This window comes from Leuresthes tenuis, unplaced genomic scaffold, assembly GCF_036924035.1.
Source record: "Leuresthes tenuis unplaced genomic scaffold, fLeuTen1.0.hap1 SCAF_2, whole genome shotgun sequence".
Classification (NCBI taxonomy): Eukaryota; Metazoa; Chordata; class Actinopteri; order Atheriniformes; family Atherinopsidae; genus Leuresthes; species Leuresthes tenuis.
In genome coordinates this window covers 26,968,732-26,988,392 of record NW_027325356.1, presented here as the reverse complement: position 1 = coordinate 26,988,392, position 19,661 = coordinate 26,968,732, and the positions used below count along the sequence as shown (strand labels likewise).

The 19,661-nt window shown below is 40.8% G+C and overlaps 3 protein-coding genes across 6 annotated transcripts in view; 2 read left to right on the top strand and 1 right to left on the bottom strand.

Moving 5' to 3' along the window:
• pde8a (phosphodiesterase 8A) overlaps positions 1–2,855 on the top strand; it is a 52,373-nt gene extending 49,518 nt beyond the window's left edge. For both annotated transcript variants that reach the window (XM_072380884.1, XM_072380883.1), the window contains 3 exons: positions 136–300; positions 438–567; positions 751–2,855. In XM_072380884.1, coding sequence (XP_072236985.1) covers positions 136–300; positions 438–567; positions 751–857 — 402 coding nt within the window. In that variant the 3' untranslated portion in view covers positions 858–2,855. The remainder of the gene's footprint in view (positions 1–135; positions 301–437; positions 568–750) is intronic.
• A 1,716-nt stretch (positions 2,856–4,571) lies between these two features.
• Positions 4,572–12,774, top strand: LOC140302108 (KH homology domain-containing protein 4-like). Of its 2 annotated transcripts, XM_072380880.1 has the most exons (14): positions 4,578–4,757; positions 5,713–5,977; positions 6,075–6,194; positions 6,284–6,360; positions 7,734–7,786; positions 7,884–8,089; positions 8,709–8,917; positions 9,151–9,211; positions 9,491–9,548; positions 9,733–9,965; positions 10,253–10,357; positions 10,910–10,995; positions 11,078–11,196; positions 11,634–12,774. In XM_072380880.1, the coding sequence occupies exons 1-14, from the start codon at positions 4,729–4,731 to the stop codon at positions 11,762–11,764; spliced, it is 1,752 nt and encodes a 583-aa protein (XP_072236981.1). In that variant the 5' UTR covers positions 4,578–4,728; the 3' UTR covers positions 11,765–12,774. The 2 variants fall into 2 exon arrangements, with proteins under 2 accessions (XP_072236980.1, XP_072236981.1); XM_072380879.1 differs by having other exon boundaries at positions 4,572–4,757; positions 11,078–11,725.
• On the bottom strand, positions 12,571–19,284 carry LOC140302109 (fibronectin type III and SPRY domain-containing protein 2). Of its 2 annotated transcripts, XM_072380882.1 has the most exons (14): positions 19,233–19,284; positions 18,984–19,097; positions 18,484–18,752; positions 17,902–17,997; positions 17,564–17,797; positions 17,375–17,397; positions 17,013–17,134; positions 16,249–16,413; positions 16,039–16,173; positions 15,745–15,898; positions 15,080–15,213; positions 14,407–14,539; positions 14,155–14,331; positions 12,571–13,190 (listed from the first exon to the last, which is right to left on the bottom strand). In XM_072380882.1, exons 3-14 carry the CDS (start codon positions 18,739–18,741, stop codon positions 12,941–12,943), a joined length of 1,881 nt encoding a protein of 626 aa, XP_072236983.1. In that variant the 5' UTR covers positions 18,742–18,752; positions 18,984–19,097; positions 19,233–19,284; the 3' UTR covers positions 12,571–12,940. The 2 variants fall into 2 exon arrangements, with proteins under 2 accessions (XP_072236983.1, XP_072236982.1); XM_072380881.1 differs by having other exon boundaries at positions 18,984–19,277.
• Positions 19,285–19,661: the final 377 nt, after the last annotated feature.

Below are 19,661 nucleotides of genomic sequence, written 5' to 3'. Positions count from 1 at the left end.
TGAATACTGTGTTTGAGGTGCATACACACTCCGTTATTATGGAAAGTAAATAAGCTTTTGTGTATGTGTTTGCTGCAACGTACAAGCAAACGTTTAGTTTTCTCTGTGCTAATTTTCTGCTTCTATTTTGTTTAGGAAAGCAGTGATGAGGAATCTGCAAAAAGCATTCTGACATCCCCTGAAAATCGCATCCTCGTCAAACGGATGCTGATTAAGTGTGCGGACATCTCCAATCCATGCAGGCCTCTGGAGCTCTGCATAGAATGGGCTGGACGCATCTCTGAGGAGTATTTTGCACAGGTAATAAGAAAACAAAAAAAGAAACCCAGTGTAGTGTGTGGAGGTGGATCAAACAGGCAGCAGCTGCAAAAAGTTTAGCTTTTTTTAAATTTATTTATCTGACTCGACGGTTTCTTGTGCTCTTTACTCTGATGCAGACGGATGAGGAGAAGAGACAAGGTCTACCGGTGGTTATGCCTGTGTTTGACAGAAACACGTGTAGCATCCCAAAGTCCCAGATTTCCTTCATAGACTACTTCATTACAGACATGTTTGATGCATGGGATGGTAAGTTTGCACAGCAGGACATGAACACTAGAGATGCCGGCATACACATTTACTTAGTTGACTCGCAGCTGTCCACAGCTCAGCTGTCCACGCATGTATACCATAGAGGTGTTTGTTTTCATTATGCCTCACTCTCTGATATTAAACCTGAGCAATTCTTAAAAAAAAATGTTGTCATCTCAGCTTTTGCAGATCTCCCAAATCTTATGCAGCACTTGGACAACAATTTCAAGTACTGGAAAGGCCTGGACGAGCGGAAGCTGCACAGCCTGCGGCCACCTCCAGAGTAGGTGCTGCGGCGTTCGGTCCTGGCACTCCGCAGTCCGGGGCGGACCTCCTCTCTCCCGCTGGGGCGTCTCTCTCCCTGCCAGCCCAGCCAGCCACAGGGCCTCCTCGCCTTCACTCTCCTGCTTCTGTAGCACGCCGAGCGTCCACGTGTCCGTCCATACAGAAACCACAGAGGGACTTCCTGATGCAGCAGTCATGCTGCTGGCTTTACAAGCCTGTCGGATAAGAACTGTGACAAACAGACACAGACATACAGCATCCTTATGAACTTCTCGTGCCTCTCAGGCATTTGCAGTGTAGCTGGTCAAGTGACATGACTGAAAGAGGGTTCTCACAGGTCTCTTGGCAAAGCATCCATCCTCTGGCTACCGCATAGGCACTCCTGTCAGCCCGTGAAGTTGCTGTTAAGAGTAAAAACTGCTTGTTTACTGGCAGGTGGATGAAAGTGCGGTCTGCATATGAAGGTGTCTAGTCCACGTCAGGCCATATAATCACTCTTGACCTCCATCCCTGTGCTCTCAAGTGAGGCAGGACCGCTCCTTCAACCTCTGTAGGCCACACCATGGAAGAACACTCCACTGCTTTTCTTTTGTTTGTTTGTTTATTTTCAGGCAATATTTTCACGTGTCCTTCAGAAACACAACCAAGCTGACACAAAGCTGTCGTAACAAACGTGAGAGGGGATGCTTCCTTATGAGTCAGGGAGTGGACCTTTTATTCTGGGCCACTGCTGAGAGACAAAAACCTCAACTGCTTGATCATAGGTGTCTAATTACAGATGATTTGGTATGCTGATTTTTTTTTTTTTTCCTAGATGTTCCATATTTTCTATATTAAAAACCATCAATGAATTAGTTGATAAATGAGAACAAAATAAAGTTAAAAAGAGAGAAAAGCCAAAGCTAATAAAGACAAATACTACTATAACTCTCAAAAATTCACAACTATTATTCATATGAAGCATTACCTTATTAAACATTTTTATTTTCCTATCAAGAGTACAGTACCAGTTTGAATGAACACTTTTGTATTGCACTGTAAACAATATAAGAAATGTCTACGTCTCAGTGATTTGTCCAGGGATGGGATGTTGCATTGGAGAATAAGCTGTTATTGTTGATCATCAGGAGATCGTGTGTGTGTGCTTGTGTGTGAGAATGTGTGGGAGTGTTTTGGTTGTTGGTGTGAGTGCGTGGGTGTATTCATTGTTGCAACAATCCCTTACTCTTGGTTTAATGCTGTAAACCGCTTGACATTTGACAACAGCAGAAATATGTGAAAACATTTTGGACTTGAAAATTTTTCTCCCAGAAATTTTTGTATCTGGTTTATCCTACTGAAAAGACTGCCTTATTTTATACAATATTTATACAGTACATCCCACTGTGCAACTGCAACAGACATCTGGAGTTTTTATTATGACATAGTCAGAAGGTTATGTTCAAGTAAATCTCAATATTTTTATAGACAATGAATTTTACACTGGATTTGCAGCAGATGAGATCAACCATTATAGCTATCTGAATACCTGTGAATAAGAAAGTCACGCCGAGCATGTATACAGAGAACTAAATGGTAAAGCAGGATGTGGATTGCAGAGTTGTCTATCACTGTCTTTAAGCAGTCTCCTAGAGGCCAGCTTGCATTGATTTTTGATCAATCATCATTATATTTTGGCCACTTGTCCAACATCTTTATGCACAGATCCAGGGAACAGCTTTTTGTTCAAGGTTGGATTCAGATTAGGATACTAATGTATGTTAAAGATTGTTGCTTATTAAGAATATTTCCTCTTTAAACAGTATATAAATGCCATAACAAGCTAAGCAAGTGGTGGTGAATAAGATTCTTTGACCACGATTATCTTTGTTTCTCTCTTATGACAGAATTGTACACTCGATCAGGGGATTTGTTTGTTCCTTCTGATTCACATTTTGGTCTGAAGGCACGGAAAAAAATTAGAAACTATTCAATGAAAAATAAAATAATGTCAGCTATAAGTTTGCAGTCTATTTTCCTGCAAGAATTCAGTGTTTGTGCTCTTACCCGTATGTATCTGTGTCTTTCCTCACTTATTCTTTAAGTGTTAACGATAACGCGTAAATATACTGGATATTTGCATTCAGTTCATCCAGCTTATTGTAATTCTTTGAGAGGAGCAGGTACATGTATCTATTTGATAACCGCCTCACAAAGAAACCTTTCAGAAATAAGGTGTAATATATCTGAACTTTTTGTCAGAAGTTGTGGAGGCAGCTGTGCAAACTTCCCTCTGGTCCAATCCACCGGAAATATATCAAATATTTAAAACCACATTTTGCCATAACACAGTAAAGTTTAACCAACTGCTGCTGTGTCTACCTGTCTCAAATTTTGTGATCTGACAAGCTCAACAGCAAAGTAACATCACTCATTATTGCCATCTAATCAACTGGATATCAGCCATGTGAATTAGCCATTACCCTTTTTTAAGCCAGCCACACGAGACTAAATGGTCAAGGACCTTTTGCTAAAGTTATGTCTTTCAGTAAAACAAACTGAATTGTAAATTTCTTCACCCAAAATCTACATGTCCTCCCTTTAAGATTTAGATGGCTACGGGAAGAAAAGCAATGTCAGGTTGGGCAAGATCATGAACGTCTCATGTCGCTTAAAGAAAGCCAATAATTCCTTCAAAGGGAACTAGGAAGATAAGGAAAAAAAACTTTCTTTTAACAGGCAGAAAACCCCTTCGTCAGAATCAGGCTCAGGGAAGACGGCCGTCTGCAACGACCTGTTGAGGGTGAAGGAAGAAAGAGGAGAGAGAAACAGCAAGGGATCATAAACAACAAACAAAGTGGAAGAAAACATTGGCTGTTGGCATGAGATGGAAAATAAACAGTGGTCTTTCCTCCCATCTATCCATCACAACCCACCCCTTCAAGGTTTTACTTTGATACAGACGGTGTAACTCAACTTTCAACTTTTTTTTTTTTAGGAAAGTTTTAGAAAGGTGTATGTCAGACTGGGCCCAACGAGAGACACTCATCACCTTCATAAATGAGAACATTTGAACAAACAACAAATATTGTTGTGTCTTATCCCTGTAATTTTATTTCGGTTCAACAAATGAATGCAAACAACTGATTACTAGTCTGCCTTTAGTGTAATATGTTCAGTCTATTCTTAAACAGTGGTAAATGTTTAGGAATTTGGGTGCATTCAACCAAATATATGCCCTGATTTCTGCAACGCATAAAAACTTGAATGGTGACAAACCACACAATTTAAGACCACGAGGGTATAGTTTGCACAGAGGTGGTGTAACATGCTAAATGCTGGGATTAAGGGTTGACAAACAATAACATTTCTAAACAATAAATTTGCAATGTTAGCTGCATGGTAAGCTTAAACTTCATGATCATTTCAGAGGAAAGACTGCATTTAGAGGACTGAGAAAAAACGGGGAAGACGATGCTAGCAAAGTCCAGGACTGTGCCATGCCATCTCAAAAGCTCTGATGTTTTATTTCACAAGTATATTAGGAGTTGAGAATGCAAAGAAAGGGGGGAAAAAAGGTGGAATATTTTAACTTGAAAATGGTCAAATTTGACTACAAAATAAAGTTTACAGTGTGTTAAAAGAATACTAACCCTTAGAAAATACAGAACGTTTATACTGGTATAACTGCATGATAGTCCCGAAACTACATGCTGCGTGGACTCTTCCACACGGTTACATAACAAGAAAACAGTTCAGCTTCCGCGAGATCAGACTTTGCGACAAGTCGTCAGAGGAAATCGCCAGGGAGAGCAGACCGATGGCTGCGGTCCTCCAATGTAAACTACATTAGAAGCAGCTCAAATTTCATTGTCGATTTGTTGGAGTAGTGCTATGTCTTCGGGAATGACAGGACAAACGCCGTAAGTATTTGTTTGATTTGAAATAGATGTGATATTGCGAGTAATGTGCTAACAAGCTAAAACCACACTGCATATTTTCGCCATGAGCAAGCTGGCTAACTAAGCTAACATTGGCTGCGGTGCTTCGGTTACCTAGCAAACTGCTAACAACCTGGCCTATAAGGAAAAGTTAGCTTTTGGGGTAATGTTTGCGCACTAAAACATCGATTCAAAACGTCTGGTGTGACTTAATGTTGTCAGAATAACCCAACACAACATTTCTTCGAAATCCAAAGTGGATATTTGATGTTGCAAACAACCGAAATCTGATTCGTAATATGATATGTTAGCTAGGTTAGCTTTAGCTTCAGTGTCTGTTAATGCTAACTTATTTGTGTTGTTTGTGTGGTTACTAGTAACTCCCGCTTGTTTGGTATAAAAAAACTTATATTCTTAGCTTTCCCCAGAACACATTTTAAACACACCGTACCTTTTTAAACGTAAAATAAAAATCCCAGTCCTATTCTGATTATTAACAGACTTTCTGACATTTCGCGGAGTCAGTCTCGCTTAATTTTAGCGCCATCATAATTTAGCACTTCTTTTTTAATGATAAATTGCTGAAAAGGCAATTAAAGGCCAGCAAATTGCTTCCTACACGTTATGTGGGTCTTCTTTGTTGCTTGCCTAAACAAATATGCCAATAACGTTATGGGTGGGACTTCAACACAAATCTTTAACAGTATCATCAGTAGATTAGAACATTAGAAGTTGCCTTTCTGACTATAAACATTAGGTGCTATCAAGCCATTGCAGAAGAGTGACCCAATAGGGTAAAATAGAATCCTACCCAGTGTGAAAGAGTGTTGACCGATATGAAAAAGTGTGTGGTTAGCTCAAATTATTACATTCAAGCAGTTATGTCATGATTGAGTCAAATCTAAACCAATTTTTTTGTCTTTTCTTTTATTCTCAGCTGCCTAAACAGTCGTTGGGATCAGCCAGCCCAACCTAAACAGAATGTAGATGTACAGCGGCAGAGGAATATTGGAAATGCACCTCTACCTGTCTCTTTATCAGGAGTTGTCAGCTCTGCGGGTTCAAACAGCACAGTCTCCCAGCCACAGGAAATGGGAGAAAAGCCTCAAGGAGTTGAGATGGCAGCAGCAATGGCCGCTAAAATAAATGCCATGTTAATGGCAAAAGGAAAGCTTTTGACTCCTCCACCGTTACTTGCAAAGGTGCGTGTTTTTAAAAAGCTTCAGTTATTTGTGTGTATGTTTGTGCAGTGCTGAATGACTGAGATTTTTTGTTTGTTTTTTCCTCCTGATCTTTAAGACACCCCCAAGTATCCCTGTACCAACCACTACAGAAGAGGTGGTGGTCACAGAGGTTGACATAAATGATGTTCCACTAAACTGCAGGGACCTTCTTACTAAAGGCAAAACGCAAGAAGAGGTAAGTAGGAAACGTGCCTATTAGTGGTAGATCCAACGCACCACATTCAAGAAAACATATAAGTTCTAATTATTTCTTATCTTTTCCAGATCCGACAGTTTAGTGGAGCTGTTGTCTCAACAAAAGGTTATTACATGACTGATGCTGAGAAGGGAAACGGAGGAGGGTATGTGTTTACACATGGCTCAATGTTTTGGGGTTAGTTTTGTTTTTCAAACGCATTGTACTTAATATATTCAAGGTCATGTATCATGAAAATGTGTTTTAGCTGTGTTTTTTGAAGAAAAAAATCCTACGTAAATCATAAGTCTTTAAGTCTGATACTTTCACCCAGTTTCTGCACTGCAGTTGGATAGCTAATAGTTGCTGAGCTATCAGTTTTCACTTCTTGTCTGGATCCTTCTTCTAGATTGAGCCACTGATCTAAAAAGCAAACGGTTACCGTGCACTTCTGCTACTTCTAAAATGTCTCTGCTCCTTTCAAAACAGGGCAAATATTCTGTAGTTGATTGCATGAGACAATACACGGGTCTTTAATGCCTTTTTTTTGTACGAGGTGCTTGACTCTATTTCATTTATTATCAACACTAGAAGGGGGCCTACACCCACTATTTTTGCAGAATAGACAAAGTCGGTGTGCATTGCTCTGTTCTATTCTTTCTATTGTCAAACAATGAAGCAAGTCTGAAATGGTAACCCAAATGCAGCACATTCAGGCCTAATACCTTTTCACCCCTTGCCCCTCGCTTTTGGCCCTGTCCCTCCATTTGGTCAAGTTCAAATGGGGGTAGTCTGTCCTGTTTTGGGTGAAGTGGGGTTACACAAACACAGACGGATAGTGTTTCCACACAGTTCAGATCAACAAGTGATTACATTACATGTACATACACGCATTCATTTAACATTATGGGGGGGAAATAATTACTGGATGAAATTTGGAATCTATGATTATGTCCACAAGCACACTATCAATGACAGAATTAACAATGAGAGAGGAATTAATCAGGCTGTAAAAACTTACATCAGCTTACTTATTTTGATCTAAAATTCTTATGAGGGTCAAACTGCTCCTGTTTACGTCAAGGTTGAGCCTGAGACAGCATGTTAATCCATCCATGTACATGTTATTTTACAATCTGCCTCTTCTGAAATCCAGAGGTACCCCTGACAAAATGTCTATCCGCATGATTCAAAATAGCTGTACTGTCATTTTGGCTTTATTTACATTTAAAATGATTCATGAAAATTGGAATTTCAAGAGACCTTTTAGGTTTCATAACTCTTACTAGAAATGCACAACCAATCCCTAAGAAATGCTAGATGGAGACTAACATATCATACTTTGTAGTTTCAATGAAAAAAAATCAATATTGTGATAACCTGGCTTTCTCGTGTTCTTATGTCATGCTGATAACTCACTATACTTACTGTAAGTGCTGTGTCTGTCTTTATGTGATCAGTCAATATGTGACATGTATTATTGAGCTTTTCAGTGACCGCTTTACCGATGATGGTCTCTGTTAATTTGCTTTCTTTTAGAATAAGACCTTTGTATTTGCATGTCCAAGGAAAGAATCAGGAGCAGGTCAACAGTAAGTCACACTTCTTTTTATCTTCTCGTAAGAAAAGGCTTGCGTTGTCCTCATCTGATGTCATCTTTCACCGACTGTTTGCTTGTTGCAACATTAGAGGCTGTGTTGAGGATAAAGGAGATCATCTCTGAGGATGTGCTGAGGGCCTCTGCAGCGTCAGGGGGACAGCAGGTTCCTGTAATACCGCCACTCACAATCTACCCTCAGCCTCCTCGACCTGTCGTTCCCCCTCCCGTGTCACGGACACCCAACACCAACTCTGTGCCAGTCCAGGGACATCGGCCTGCAGCTCCTCATACAGGGGTAGGCAGACATATGTGGTCCAATTCAAGCAACTACAACCAGTAATGAAGCATTTATAAGGCTTTCTGGCAGTTAATTTAATTTCAGTGTTACATAAACTCTTACAGGCAGGACAAGCTGTACTCTGCATATCATCGTATTACTTGTTTCTATCATGTCTCCTTTCTTTTTGTCATATTAAACATGATTAAGATACGAGGAAGCTCGACATACAGTGGTCTTTGACAAAGTTTTTCATTGGCAAGAAGCCATGGAAAGTACTTTAGATGTATAACATTATCATGTTACTCAACAACGGAAAGAAAATTTGGATTATACTGTATATAATTAAGTATACAAACCTGTGTTTTATTATTTGTTGTACTTAAGTTCTGTTTAGACTAAGAATTAAAAAAACGGAGGTAAAGAAAGTGAGGCAAGTGAATATTATGTTGCCTTCACTGATACCCACCTCCAAAAACAACTAGCAGAGAGAACATCCCTGGTCTACAGTAAAAAGCCTTGGATTACTGCATCTGCTGACAAAACATTTTCACTGGCAGCAGAACATACTCGCTTAACTGAAATTTGGAAAGTATATTGAAAGACCTTTTTTGTTTTTTCTTTCATTCATCTTCAGAGTTTTGTGCACACAAAGATTTTTGTGGGTCTGGACCAAGCGTCGAGTTCATTCAATGTAAAGGAAAAAGTCGAGGGTCCAGGAGGTTCGTATCTGAGTCACATCCAAACAGAGACCGGGGCTCGAGTCTTCCTCCGAGGAAAAGGATCTGGTTACATAGAACAGGCGTCAAAACGAGAGTCTTTTGAGCCTCTTTATGTCTACATCAGGTCAGTTCATTCTTGGTGAAAGGCCATTTGACCTGTTGTGCTTGATGGAAAGCAATTATGTTTCATTAAATTAAGTAAATAAATTCAAACCTGCGTTATGTGGTTTCGGTTTGTCGTGGCCATCTAAGAGCCCTGCCTGCATAGAAAGGCTAAAACCTCTTTTGTTTTGCTCACTGGGTCCTTGACTGAGTCTGCTTCATCCTTTAACAACAAGGTTTCTTTGTGTGTCACAGCCACCCAAATGCAGCCGGATTGGAGTTGGCAAAGAAACTCACTGAGAGTCTGCTGGAAACGGTAAGCTCATGAAAATGTCCCGATAAATAGGATGTGAGTTAATCTATATTTGAGGTGAGTCTATTGGGAGGTATAAGAAAGTGAAACTACTGAAACATATAGTTTTCACTGATACCCACCTCCAAAATTGACTGTGGTAGTGTGAACCACCTGATCTCCAGAGATAGGTCATGAGTGCTCTGCACCTACCCACAATCCCATTAAATTAAATTAATCAATGCAGCCTTTGTGGAAATTGCCTGGCTCATGAAGTCTTTCTTGTTTTCTCTCATTCTCCAGGTGAGAGATGAACACACCCGAACGGTGTCAGCGTACACAGCCACAGGCTCAACACAGTGTGAGTATTCTAAAATCCTGTTGCTAGACTTGCATTAAACGGGGTGACCAGATTTAAAGTAATGGCTAACACCATTTCTCTTGTGATGATCAGTTGGAAACGCACATTACAGTTGTCAAGTGCACCCTGTTCTTGATCCATGTGATATATGCTATTAATTCAGCATTCTATACTGTCATTTCAGCATACGCAGCGCATGGATTTACGCCTAATAGCAATTACTCTAACCAAGGGTCCTGGTATAACTACCCAGCAAATGGGTATGCTGGTGGCTATGCAGCATATCCTGGAGCTGGTGGTTATTGGAGTAATGCAAATGGTCCCCCAAGTTCTAACATGTCGACAAACCCTCCATCTTCTCAGGCAATGATTCAGTATCCGGTGTGTCCTAGGAAACCGCATCCCTATCTTGTTCAGGTAATTGTTGAAAATTAAAGCAGTCTGTTCTTGATGTTTTTTTGTTTTTTTTTCAGTGTTTATAAATATTAGTTTTTATCTTCAGGGTTTTACCCTAAACATGAAATGAGAACAGCACGTAAAATCCCACTAAGCAGTAACTGTCAGAGTGTTGGTGTTATTTAGGCAGTCGGTGAATACGTGGAGAAATTGCTAATTCGTACCACGAGCGTTAGAAAACATTAAACCCTTTCTTTTGAATCTTGAGGCAGTATCAGTATATATGTGTTGGTTGTGCTCTACTTAAGGATCCAGGCAGCAGTGAGACAGTGGAGCCTGAAGGATCTTTAAACACCCCCCCTGAGTCAGGAAGTCCCAAAGATCATTTCCAGGAGGAGGCAAAGGACGAACAGGTTAGCTGGAGAGTATTGCCTGTCCATGTCACTGAAAGATAATTCTGGCCCTTTCAACACGAACGTGTCCGTTAAAGATTCGACCGAAACCTGAATTACTGCTTATTGTCTGTTCACATGGAACAGAAGCCTCCGGCATCACTGCTACACAACAAAAATGAAACCGAATTACACTTTAAGCATCTTTGAGCATTTTGGGCTGTCTGATTCCCATCTTTTTCTGTAATAGTTTATATCTTTAATCTTTTTTGACTGTTTAAGAATAGTTTTGTTTCCCTGCTGACTTGCTGCCGTTCAACATAAAATGCAGATATAGCTGCAACTCTGGATTCTCCCCACTGAATAATTTGATTTATATGCAGTCAGTAGAGGAGACCATATAGGCTGTATATAGCTTCTTGCTGCAAACGCAGCTCAGAATAAAAACTAGTCGTAAAGATGCCCAACTCAAAGCATTTCAAAAGGCTTTCACAAGCTACATCTCTTCTTCTTAAAAATATTTTATGATAAGTATAAAGTTTTTAAAGTTGAATGTGATCATTCTGTTTTTAGCCTGCCAGCTGTTCTCCAGAGGGTCCTGCTCATCTGGAGTTCACTCTTCCTGCATCCAGCGCTGGAGAGGAGAAAGTAGTTGATAGGTCTGATCATGTCTTAAAGCTGTTGCATGTTATTTGTCACAAATCCTGTTGTTAGGATATTAATGTGTTATTTTCTCCTCAGGGTTCTGATGCCTCCACCACCCCCTTCCTTTGTGACTCCTGCTCCTGTTGCGCGCAAAAGGCCGAAGGATGCTGTGACAGATGATCCGGCCTGTCTGCCCAGCAGCACCGCATCAATGGGTATGTATGTCTCCATTCCCAAATATTCTGAGAGCCTGAATAATTGGACGCTTCTTCTGTGGAGTTGTCTGTTGCATGATGTAGCATCTCCCCCCATGGAGCAGTTGGGGAGGAGTGGAGACCTGTGTGAATCTCCCCACTGGTGGAACTCACTAACATGCTCTTCTTGTATATGTTTTTTTGTCTTTCCCCTGTTTTCTCTCTCAACATGTGTCCCCGGACGTGCCTGTAATGGATGTGTGCTCTGCTGCCGTTTCATTTGATATCTTCCCTCCCCTGGCTCTGGATCAAACGAACCCAAAAACCACCGCTTATATGGGGCTCCTCAATGGGTTTCCTCTTTCTCTTGCTCTCTCCCCTTGTCTCTCCCCTCTCTCTCTTATGTCCACCTTTCTCCTTCTTTTCTCTGGCTCTCTGTTTTTATTGTGCCCATACAGGCGTTCGAGAAGAGGTGTGCCTGAAGAAGACTAAAGTGAACGAAGATGCTTCAGGGCTAGTGCCCTATGGAGGAGATTCCTCTGATGAAGAGGAGGAGAGGACACGCAGCAGTAAGACAGAAAACTTATAACCTCTGCCCGCCCCATCCCCACTGCCCAAAGACATTTCCAGACCCAAAGGCTTCATTCAGTAATTCAACAGCAATTTTCAACAGCAACTCCCTATAAAGGGAAAAGTCTACCCTTTCATTAGCATGCGTTGTTTTGGCTCGTTTTAGCTACTTTTCTACAGTGGAAAAGAGATCTTTACGTGGCTCTTTGGACATGTGATTCGTAATCAGTCTGTTAATGCCAAAAGAAAAGAAAAAAGGACTGGTGATGTCTGAAATTCTATCCACATTCTGGTGCTGTGCTGGGCTCTTAAATACAAAAGCTTTTTACCACCTCGTCCCTTCTTTAGGTTGTGCTTTAGTGTTTGTGTTTTTTGGTTCACATTCACCTCGACACGAGACACACCAACCCGCTGGTTTTAGTCCAGGGTTGTGAAAATATTTACTGTAAATATAGAACATATGCCAGCTTGTTCAGTGTCGGCGTGCATGTGTGTCTGCAGTCAAATGCTTTCAAATGCAACTTGTGTTGTGGCTACAATCATTTGGGAATTTTGAGGATTTTATCAGCAAACTTTAATTTAACTGGTGTTTTTCCACTGCGTTTTATCTCCGTCCCGAGAGACGCATCTTTTTTCTTTTCATTCTTTCTGACGCTAAATTAAGGACTTTGCATAATTAAAATACCAGAAAAAAATGCTGAAGCACATCTTTAAGAGCCCTTTTGGAGTATGGACGTATGCCGGGTGGACTTTTCCCTTTTATGATGTGAATACGATTGTATATCAACTACAAATGGATTATTTTTTTTTCTCCCTCTGAAATACTTTTATTTTTTTTTTATTACATTTTTTTTCAACTCATCTTTTTAGCAACAAAACAAACAAGCCCTTAGTTCCCTGACTTTCTTGCCTGCTGCAATAACAGATGGTTTGATACATATTGTAAAATTCAGTGAAACCTTTTCTTATTTTGGAAAATGGTTAATGTCTGTTCCCATGGAATAATATAATAAAAACAACTGAAAACCACTCATTTTCTTTAATGATGAAGGTGAATTTTTCTAAGTGGTTGTTCAAAGTGTAAAGATTTGTTTGTTTTTTTTTATGTGTCATTCATAACGGGTAAGGATTAAAAACCGTTAAATCAGGATTTTCCCACATGTTTGGATGAGAATATTGGATGTGATGTCTGGTGTCAGATGAATGCATACTCGGGAGCTTCTATGGCATTGTGTACAGTTAAAGCTCCGGGGTTGTCCAGGCTAAAGCAGGGGTGGACAAAAGTTTGAAAGTGACAGTGGAAGGTGTGCAGATGCTGCTCCAGATTTACATTGAAGAAGGACAGCGTTCCCCTGTCGTAGTCGAGCGCCACTCCAATCCGCACGGGGTGTACCGTTATCCTCAAGTCAGGACTCCAACCACCGTGCAGGAACTCGTATTTATGCCTAAAAAAAAAGTACATTTTAAGTAAAAAGCTTTTTCTATCATTTAATAAGCAGCCATTGGGGAAAACAGATGCTTACTAATGATATGAGGGAAGGATTCAGAAGGCTGCAGATTAAAGAAGATGACAAGTGTGACTGTTAAATTGTGCGTAGGCAGACGAAACGACATGATGACCACAACAGAAACTCGTTTGGGGCTCGTTTGATTTGCCAAATGTGATCATACAAATGCTCTGCTTTGTTCCAAAAACAGTTGCCATGGAAACGCGCATAAAGTAACAGATATTCCATGCAGACGTTTCTGCTTCAATGATCTAACTCCTGCATACAGTGGATGCGCTTTTTGCTTAGGAAGGGGAAATTTCTGAATGCTAAAAATACAGTCTTGGCCCAGTTTCCATGATCTGCAATAGCACTCCCTCAGTGGATCCGCAAGGGCAGTTCTGATGGGGGAGTGGATGGAACGTCTACTTGGTCTGTGTTCCTCTGTTGAAATGGAAGCCAGTTTCTTTTCCTCAACTTTGTGAAACAATTGGGAATAAGTGTGTTTAAACAAGGGACTGGGCAGCAAACCAGGCCTCCTTAAACCCTTGTTTTGTTAGAACTCCAAGTTTACAAAAAAAACAATTAAAGGGGGAGTGAAAGAGGTGAGGATAATATAAAGAATTCTCTACCGTCACAAATCAGAACACAGTTATTGGTGTAGTGGTTATGAGCTACGCTATAAGAAACATTTTGTCATTTCGGTGGCATGTTTCACCCATTTTAAAGAAAACTGTTGAGTTTAAGAATCTTGTCGCCAAAAGCAAGAGTCCTCTGTATTCGACTGTCTAACAGAAAACAGGCATGAGGTCACATTCAGGAGCAGACAACTGTAGAATGTCATGACTCGTATGAGCAAAATCCCACTGAGCGTGTTTTCCAACCATCATTCAGGTTCAGATAACGTGATGAAAAGTATTACCTGGTTGGACTGAGAATGTGTCTCATACACCAGGAGGTACTGTTGGCTCCGAGGTAAGAGGTCCTCTCAGTGTCCTCATATGCAACTCCAATCCGAAACTCTGTCCCATCATCCACCTCAATCTCCCAGTAATGCCTGCCTCGCACTGGAATCAGATCCCCCAGGATGGCTACGCATCTGAACACACACATGCACACTCTTAACCCTCCAAGTTCATCTTTTGTCACCACAAACAATTGTTGTATACTCCACCTGGTGAAAGCATTGTCATCTAAAGCCATTGCACTTATTGGCAGTTCCTCATCTCCATAAAAAATGGTGAAACCATCTTCAGAGATGGACAGGCAAGGGTGGGCAGTGTCCTCCAGGAGGTAGAAGAATGTTCCTGCACAGGTATGGAAAGGGTAAGAGACTGAATGAAAGTAGTCTTCTGCATTACACTGCTCATATTTAATGGCAAAAGTTCATTATTGAATATGTGTCCTAATGGACTGAAATCTAATGTACAGCCATGTGTGGATTGTGCTCCAGATTTAGTAATTATTTCATTTTATTTGTCCAGCCAAAAGTGCTGGAGGTCTTTATCAGAACCAGCCTGTGACCCTTTGCACTATTTCTGCACTTACAGTTAATGGCCACCAGAGTAAGTATATATATATATATATATATATATGCATAGAAAAAGCACATGCTCAGTTAAAGCAGTCACAATGGAAGAAGGATTATTTAAAGTGTGCTTTGAGATGATGGGTTGATGATTTATGTGTGATTCTCATACTCTGCTGATTGTCGCTCTTATCTCTATGCTACTTGTAAGCGAGGACTTAGGTTTGTGAACGTTTGGTAAAACTTCTTAAACTAATAAAAAGGCCATCATTGTCATCAATGATGTTTTTTTTTTTTTAATTTTTTTTTTTTTTTTTACCTGTTGTTGATCCAGTAATAACATCACTCCTCTCACTCGGCCCGCCGATGTTGACTGCTCTCACAGAGATGAGGTAACGCCGTCCTGTCTGCAGCTGTATCAGACACTGGCAGGTGGGCACAGCTACTATAGACCTGGGAGATTGACAGGCGGGAGAGAAGTCTGATATGTCTGATGACTGCTTCTAAGGTGGGCTTTTATTTCCGTACTCATTGGTGCGGCCTTGAAACAGCAACATATCTCGCCACCACTGAAATCCTAACTTGATCAATTAGGGTTTTGATTGGGAGCTTTAAATGGTTTGTCTATTTTCTGAAGTCACCGAATGAGAAAGGAAAATGACCCCAAATGCGAGGACAGTCGTGTAGCTGAGGCAAACAGTGCTGCAGGCGCTGAGGCTAAGAATAGATTTTCTGGGACAGAGTGTGTCTTGATTCAGCAGCTCAATAACCATGGGACTTAAAAATCCCAGGCAAGCACTAACCCCGACTTGTTTATGAAAGTATTGAAGTGAAAGCCTCATTAAATAAAAAAAGTGCTGCATCTTTGAAGCTCTCCATATCCTGCAGTGCCTTTGACTTTTTCACTGAGCTTTTTTAACATGACAGTTTTCAAGGAAAGCACTATTAGATGTTGAGCTTAACTGTGAAAAATGTGGGTCTTACTCAGTAATGCTGCATTCTGTGCCATCGGAGCCCATCTCACTGAACTCCACCGTGTAAGAGTCTACGGGATTGGTGTTTCCTGACTCCCAGCGAATCAGAGCAGCTTCTGGACAGCTGGTACACTCCCTCTGCTTGATCACAGGAGGTGATGGGACTACAGAGAGGGGATGTAAGCCTTTTATTTCAAACCTTCAACATGCAAGCGTTGGGTGAGATTTTTTAGCAAAGCAATTATTTAATCTGGCTCAAGTTTAATGACCCTTCATGTGGTTGGAGGAGTGTGACATTTTTTACCCGTCATGTATAAGGCCTTCTCGCTTGCTGGGCTGATGCCTGTGGTGTTGGTAGCAGTCACCCAGAGCTCATACTGAGCGTTGGGCAGCAGATCAGTTACAGTGCAGTGGGTCTCCTTCACCTTTACCTTGCTTACTGAAAAGAGCAGAGATGCTGATTTGGTGTTATCATGCATTGGGATTCTGTAGGCAGCATGGCTGTGTGTCATACCAAGAGGTGCACAGGTGCTGTCTGCAGGTGTGTCCTCCAGCACCGGTCTGTAGTAAAGCTCATAGTACTCCACTGTGTCATCAGAGAACAAGCTCCAGCACACACGCAGGGACGTCTGGGTGGCCGAGTTGGGCATCTGGGGGTTGATTACTGGTGCAGATGGAGCTGGGTTTATGTTGCAGAAGTACTTTTGTTATCGCAACAATTTGGGATAAATGTACAGCTTCATCTGATTTAAGCTTAACTCTGACACCTTTGTGCCCTCCTTTATTCCTTCCTTTGGTGACAGCTAATTTCCCTTTTCCATGTATGAGTGAATTTGAGCTCTTTTCTTCTAATCATCTTTGTCACTTCCTCTTTCTCTTGCTATAATGACAATTTATAAAGTAAAAAAATAATCTTATGTTTCGAGATTCTGGGTTTTGGAACTGTTTAAAGGTCCCCCTCGAAGTGCCTTTTTTGTAGGGGTCCTTCTGTTATCGTAATATCACTTAGATTTTGTCCAGATCTTCGCAACATCGACCCTGGTGTTGTTGGAACATCATGTACGTCATCTCTGCTGTGTCTTTTCAGGGCCTTGTGACCATATTATCTCTAATTTGCCAACATCAATAAAGATTGTACTGATACTCTGGATGAAACCACAAAACTAACATATTTTTTAAAGAGTCAGAAATGTCCAAAAGCACAATGTGTCACAGTCAACTGTTTGGATCCTGACATACAGGGTGTACACTTCTGTCAAAGAGGTTTTTAAATCAGACCTGGAACGGCATTGATAGAGTCCATCATGGTTTTGACATCCGAGAGATCAGCAAGCGGTGTGCTAAATTCAAGATTTGTTGACAATGTGAGGTCAACCTCCTCTTTGGCAAATTCTTCGATTCTATTTAGAAAAAAGAGGAAAACAAAATGAGCACCAATAAAGTTTAAGACAATGATAAAAGATATTCTGTCTTGCCATCTGTATCACACAAAATCTCTTTAGTTTGACCACACAAAACTTAATTTCCTACTGCTCCAAATATATCCTCTTTAATGACAGTCTGAAACATTTATTATTCTTTTGTGATCACACGGCAGTCACTGCACACCATGCAAAGTAACCGAGCAGCAACCCAATTACCTTTTAACCGTGGCTATAACTGTCTGTTCAGAAAAGTAAAAGAAATCAGTCAAACAACGGTAATTAAATGCTGACATGTCCACAATTTAGTAAGTCTTTTGTCTTGGGTAACATTAGTTGCTTATTGGTTTGTATAAAAATGTATCCACATATTTTATATGACCAGCCGAAAAAAAGCACAAAAGGCACCTTCAGGAAAAGTCTCTTGTCCTGGCTGCGGTAGGTCTCCTGCGCCGTTTCAATGAGATCTTTGGAGGCATCTAGGGCCTGACCACAGGCCAGCAGCTGACTGTACAGGGACTCCAACTTACTCTTCTTCTCCTCCTCCAATCCAGCCGCCCTCTCATCATATCGTTGAGACAACGTTTGCAGCACATCATTGTAGTGCTGCTCCAAGTGCTGCTCTTGACGGCCAAAATTCTCCTGGACGTACATATCGATGATCATAGAAGCGCAGTTAGAAATTTACCCTGCACACAGATGCAGAAAAAAAAATGAAGATGATCAAAGTCGATTAAAGGCTTTACCTCGACAGTGAGAAAGATTTCCTCGAGATGACCAGCAAAGTTCTCCATCTCAGCAACTTTTCCTTGCAGCTGATTCCTGATCGAGTTGATCTCACCCTGAAAGCAACCAAAAGTCACACTAAAGCCCTTTATGTCTTTATTCAAACCAGTAACATAAAACACAATTCAGCCTTTGCTGCCAGAGCTCTCTGGTCAGTCTGTTGATAAATGTCACATTTTTAGGTGCTTTCTACGCTGAGGTTTTATGTTTATGCATTTGTCAGACACTTTTATCCAAAGAGACTTACAAATGAGGATGTAACAATGCAGCTAACATCAAAGCTAACAATAAGCTACATAGCAGGAAAACCATTTGCCAGATTCTGTCAGGCTCTGACAGGGGTGACAGTGTAGAAACAGAGTGCAGAAGAGGGGTAGGGTAGGAGATGCTCTCTGAAGAGCTGGGTCTTCAAGAGTTTCTTGAAGATAGACAGGGACGCCCCTGTTCTAGTGACGCCCAGTAGGTCACTCCATCTTGGTTTTCACCAAGACTGTCTGAAAACATAAATATTCAATTAATAAATCAATGGCTGAAGTTCTCACCTCATCTTTCCCATCCCTGAACACAACATCATCATCATGTCCATCGTCTGCCCCAGTGGGAGAAGTGGAGCTACTCTCGCAGGGATCAAAACTAAGGGAGTCGTTGGTGTCTACAGAGAACCTCTGAAAAGTCCTTCTTTCTCTGTCTGAAACCACATTGTATGTCTCCATGATGGTCGATTCTCTGCTTAAGTCCTGCTGCTCGGTCTCCTCTGCAATCGCATCCAGCATACCTCCTCTGATTTCATTCAGGTCCATAAGAACAGTTGCTGTGTCAGGGCAGAGGTTTACAAGTCATTTATGATCAAAGTTTCTGATACAAGATAACTGTCGTTAGACTTTCCCTGTTCTTTATGTCAGCAATCTATAGATCAGTAGCCATTTAGAATAATACAGCAGAATAAACACAGCTAGTTTGAGAGCTCTTCATATTTCAGTGACTTGCCTTTGCATAGAAAGCTATTCATTAACAGTAAATGAGCAGCTAATAATGAAATTACCTTGACAATTCAGTTAGCCGGTTTGTTCTAAATAACCATTTCAGGGCAGCGGTGGTGTCTGACCAGAAAACTCTGACGAGTCCAACCCTCAACCAGAGACTGTGACAAAAATATCTGTGAATCACATTGCTCAGATGTCACTGGCATGTCAAACATTCGCCCAGGAAACGTGTCATTTAACGTATAAAACTTCAAATCTAGCTTAACCAGATGGAGGAGTTTTGTTGATATCGTGAAGAATATTTATACCAGTTTCTGCGTTGTCATTTGATTTGTTATTAGGAGATGGAAATCCCCAAACATGTGATTCAAAGGTCAAAGTTGAACGAAACACAAGGAGCAGGGTGATGCATTCATGTATATCGTAAACGCTCCAATCTGTCAGTAAAACACCCTTGATTTCTACTATCCGAATTTTGACCCATTTCCGAATAGTACACTGAAACCTTAACTATCACAACCCAGTCATTATTACTTTGTTGTAAAAATCAAGCTTCACTTCACTGTTTTCTTTTGAGCAGTTGTTAGTGAAGAGAATTTGCCTAAAAACCTGAAATGGAGGGGGTGTTACATCTACTTAGCTAAATATTGACAGAAAAGCACGGTGATGTCGTTGATACCTATATTCTAACAGTCGTTTCTTGTAAATATTATATTGCTTTTTTGTTTTTATAGGTA

Bases quoted from the DNA above. Each gene is read 5' to 3' on its own strand.
- LOC140302108 (XM_072380879.1), top strand. From the start codon at position 4,729: ATGTCTTCGGGAATGACAGGACAAACGCC. The intron at 9,212-9,490 runs GTAAGCTCATGA...CTCATTCTCCAG, and splicing joins CTGAGAGTCTGCTGGAAACG to GTGAGAGATGAACACACCCG. The intron at 9,549-9,732 runs GTGAGTATTCTA...CTGTCATTTCAG, and splicing joins AGCCACAGGCTCAACACAGT to CATACGCAGCGCATGGATTT.
- LOC140302109 (XM_072380882.1), bottom strand. From the start codon at position 18,741: ATGGACCTGAATGAAATCAGAGGAGGTATGCTGGATGCGATTGCAGAG. The intron at 16,414-17,012 runs GTCTGATTTAAA...ACATAAACCCAG, and splicing joins CTCTATCAATGCCGTTCCAG to CTCCATCTGCACCAGTAATC. The intron at 14,332-14,406 runs GTGGAGTATACA...GTGTGTGTTCAG, and splicing joins GATGACAATGCTTTCACCAG to ATGCGTAGCCATCCTGGGGG.